This window comes from Poecilia latipinna, unplaced genomic scaffold (genome assembly GCF_001443285.1).
Source record: "Poecilia latipinna isolate Pla-1442-1.1 unplaced genomic scaffold, P_latipinna-1.0 Scaffold592, whole genome shotgun sequence".
NCBI classification, from domain to species: domain Eukaryota; kingdom Metazoa; phylum Chordata; class Actinopteri; order Cyprinodontiformes; family Poeciliidae; genus Poecilia; species Poecilia latipinna.
This window is the reverse complement of record NW_015113208.1, coordinates 365,650-367,982: the sequence shown is the minus strand read 5'-3', so window position 1 is coordinate 367,982 and position 2,333 is coordinate 365,650. Positions and strand designations below refer to the sequence as shown.

Genomic DNA, 2,333 nt, shown 5'->3' with positions numbered 1-2,333 from the left:
TTTGATTGCTGTTCTGTTGGTAAAATTCAAGAAAAAGATATGCACAAGTTAGATTTTTTTTCTTTTAATAAACTTTGATATTCAAATTAAAATCCACTCCTAACTCTTTGCATCTAAATGCAAAGAGTTACATTTAGATGTCATCTAATAGATAAATCCATCAATCTGTAAGTTAAATGCAGCTGCCTGCAATGAGTTTACAGGTTAGTTAAGAGAATATGAGTGAGCAATAAACGTCATGAAGGCCAAGAAGCACAGCAGACAGTTTGGGGATGCAGTTGTGGAAAGGTTTAAAGCAGGGCCATGAAATAAAGCAACATCCTGAGTTTTGAACATCTCACAGAGCACTGTTCAATAATTCATCTGAAAATGTACAGAAAATGGCCAAACAGCAAACCTGCCAAGATACAGTTGTCCACTAAAAGTAATAGTCGAGGCAGGAAGGTCATAAATTAAAGAAACATTTGTGTATTGACATAGCTCAGAGGGTGAACATAATGTTCATAGACACTCTCCATTCAGTCTGCTAAAGTTTAAACAATTATACCAAGAAAAACATGACAAAATTCTTAATTTTAAAAGTTATAAAGCTGGTAGAGACACATGCAAAAACTTTAATCCATAAGTGCAGAAAAATGTAGTTCTGAAATGTGGTTCCAGTCCAGTTCAGGGTGCTGAATACAAACACCAAATATTTCAGAGTTTTGTGTAAAAATGTATACATTGTTATTCACCTTTTTTATCATTATGTACTGCAATGTGTTCTCTGGTTATGATTTTAACATTTTTTTTATTCTAGAGGTACAAATATTATTATGAATCCACGTGTATAATTTTGATCAACAATTGAATATCCTGAAGACAAAAGGAACTGTAGACGTCCCTCATGCTGGTTTTCAGATTAAGGATAATCAGTTTTCAGGAAAATGTAGCACCAACAGTTGGCATTTTTGTCAACTGGCAACTGACTCACACACACACACACACACACACACACACACACACACACACCCCACCCCTCAACAACAAACTGCATGGGAGGAACATTCAGGGATCATTTTTGACATTTTGCTCTCTTTGCTCTTCCCTGCTGTGTTCTGTCCTTGCGTTCAACAACGTTTCCCCATTCAAGCCAGTGAATTCAATCAGTGACAGTGCATGAGAAACCCTGTGGCAGCCATCTTAGGTGTACCACCGCAGAGTGACATGATCTCCAGCACATGACCAGCCGTGCGTTCTACATGCATCCTCTCTGCTCCTCTTCACCGGACCAGCACCACGGACAGCTCCTCGGCAGTCTCGGTCTCTGGAGGGAGAGGCCATCTCCCGCTTTCACCAGAGAAAAGGCAGCTCTAGTTCCCTCATCTGTAGCTACACTAAACTCCCCTCCTGCCCCTCCCCGCTGCTTCCTTCTCACCTCCCCCTCTCACATCCGCAGCACCGACCGACCAATAAAACAGGGCAAACGCGTAAGCATCGGGTGCTCGGCGCAGGCGGAGAAAGCTGAGAGTGGAGCAGACTGAACCTCCTCCAGCAACCACTCGTACTGCTGACATCTCTCAGCTAAGTACGATCGGGGCCTGATCCCTGTCTCTACTTCGGGAGCATTTCCCCTTGAATCTCGGCAAGGGATCGTAAGGAAGCGACACAGCTGCCATCTGGGATATCAGTCTGCAAGGTTGTAGCAGGGACGCATCCCTTCTAGAGCAAGATGTTAGATCCGTCGTCCAGCGAAGAGGAGTCTGATGGGATAGTGGAAGAAGAAAGCAAAGAGGCGATGGCACCTCAGGCCGGGTCCCGCATTTCTCCCAGCAGGACCAGCGAGAGCTCTGGTGGACTGGCGCCCAGCAGCAGCCGCAGCAGCGCCCGTCCGACCAGCCCGAGCCCGTCCGCCGTCAGCGAGGAGAAAGAGGACCTGGAGAAGCTGCACAGAGAGGAGGAAGAGCGCAAAAAGAAGCTGCAGCTCTATGTTTTTGTCATGCGATGCATTGCATACCCCTTCAATGCAAAGCAGCCGACTGATATGGCAAGACGACAGCAGAAGGTAAGGCCCCTCCGTCGCTACTGAAGGCAGCGTTTGTAACTACTTGGTGATGAATTGACTTCTTCCAGTCCGCAGATGTTGTCATTGATGACCTAGATAAGCTGGGAAACAGAGGGGGAGGTACGGCCACAAGGCCCATCGGATAGTGCGCTGTCCCAGTGAAAGCACACTTTGGTTATTTTTTTTTTATTTTTTTTTTTTATTTTTTTTTTTTTTTTTTTTTGGGGGGGGGGTTTGCCGAAAAAAAAAAAAAAAAATGTTTTTAATTTTACAAAAACAGAAAAAAAAA

At 44.4% G+C, this 2,333-nt stretch overlaps 1 protein-coding gene across 11 annotated transcripts in view; it reads left to right on the top strand.

Annotated features, from left to right (window-relative positions):
* Positions 1 to 1,060: 1,060 nt before the first annotated feature.
* The window catches only part of LOC106953609 (calcium-dependent secretion activator 1-like), a 108,369-nt gene continuing 107,096 nt past the window's right edge, over positions 1,061 to 2,333 (top strand). For 3 of the 11 annotated variants that reach the window (XM_015042500.1, XM_015042496.1, XM_015042495.1), the window contains exon 1: positions 1,066 to 2,044. In XM_015042500.1, the coding sequence (XP_014897986.1) occupies positions 1,712 to 2,044 (333 nt within the window). In that variant the 5' untranslated portion in view covers positions 1,066 to 1,711. Of the gene's footprint in view, positions 2,045 to 2,333 lie in introns of all 11 variants that reach the window. The other 8 variants (XM_015042501.1, XM_015042498.1, XM_015042503.1 and 5 more) reach the window with 7 other exon arrangements.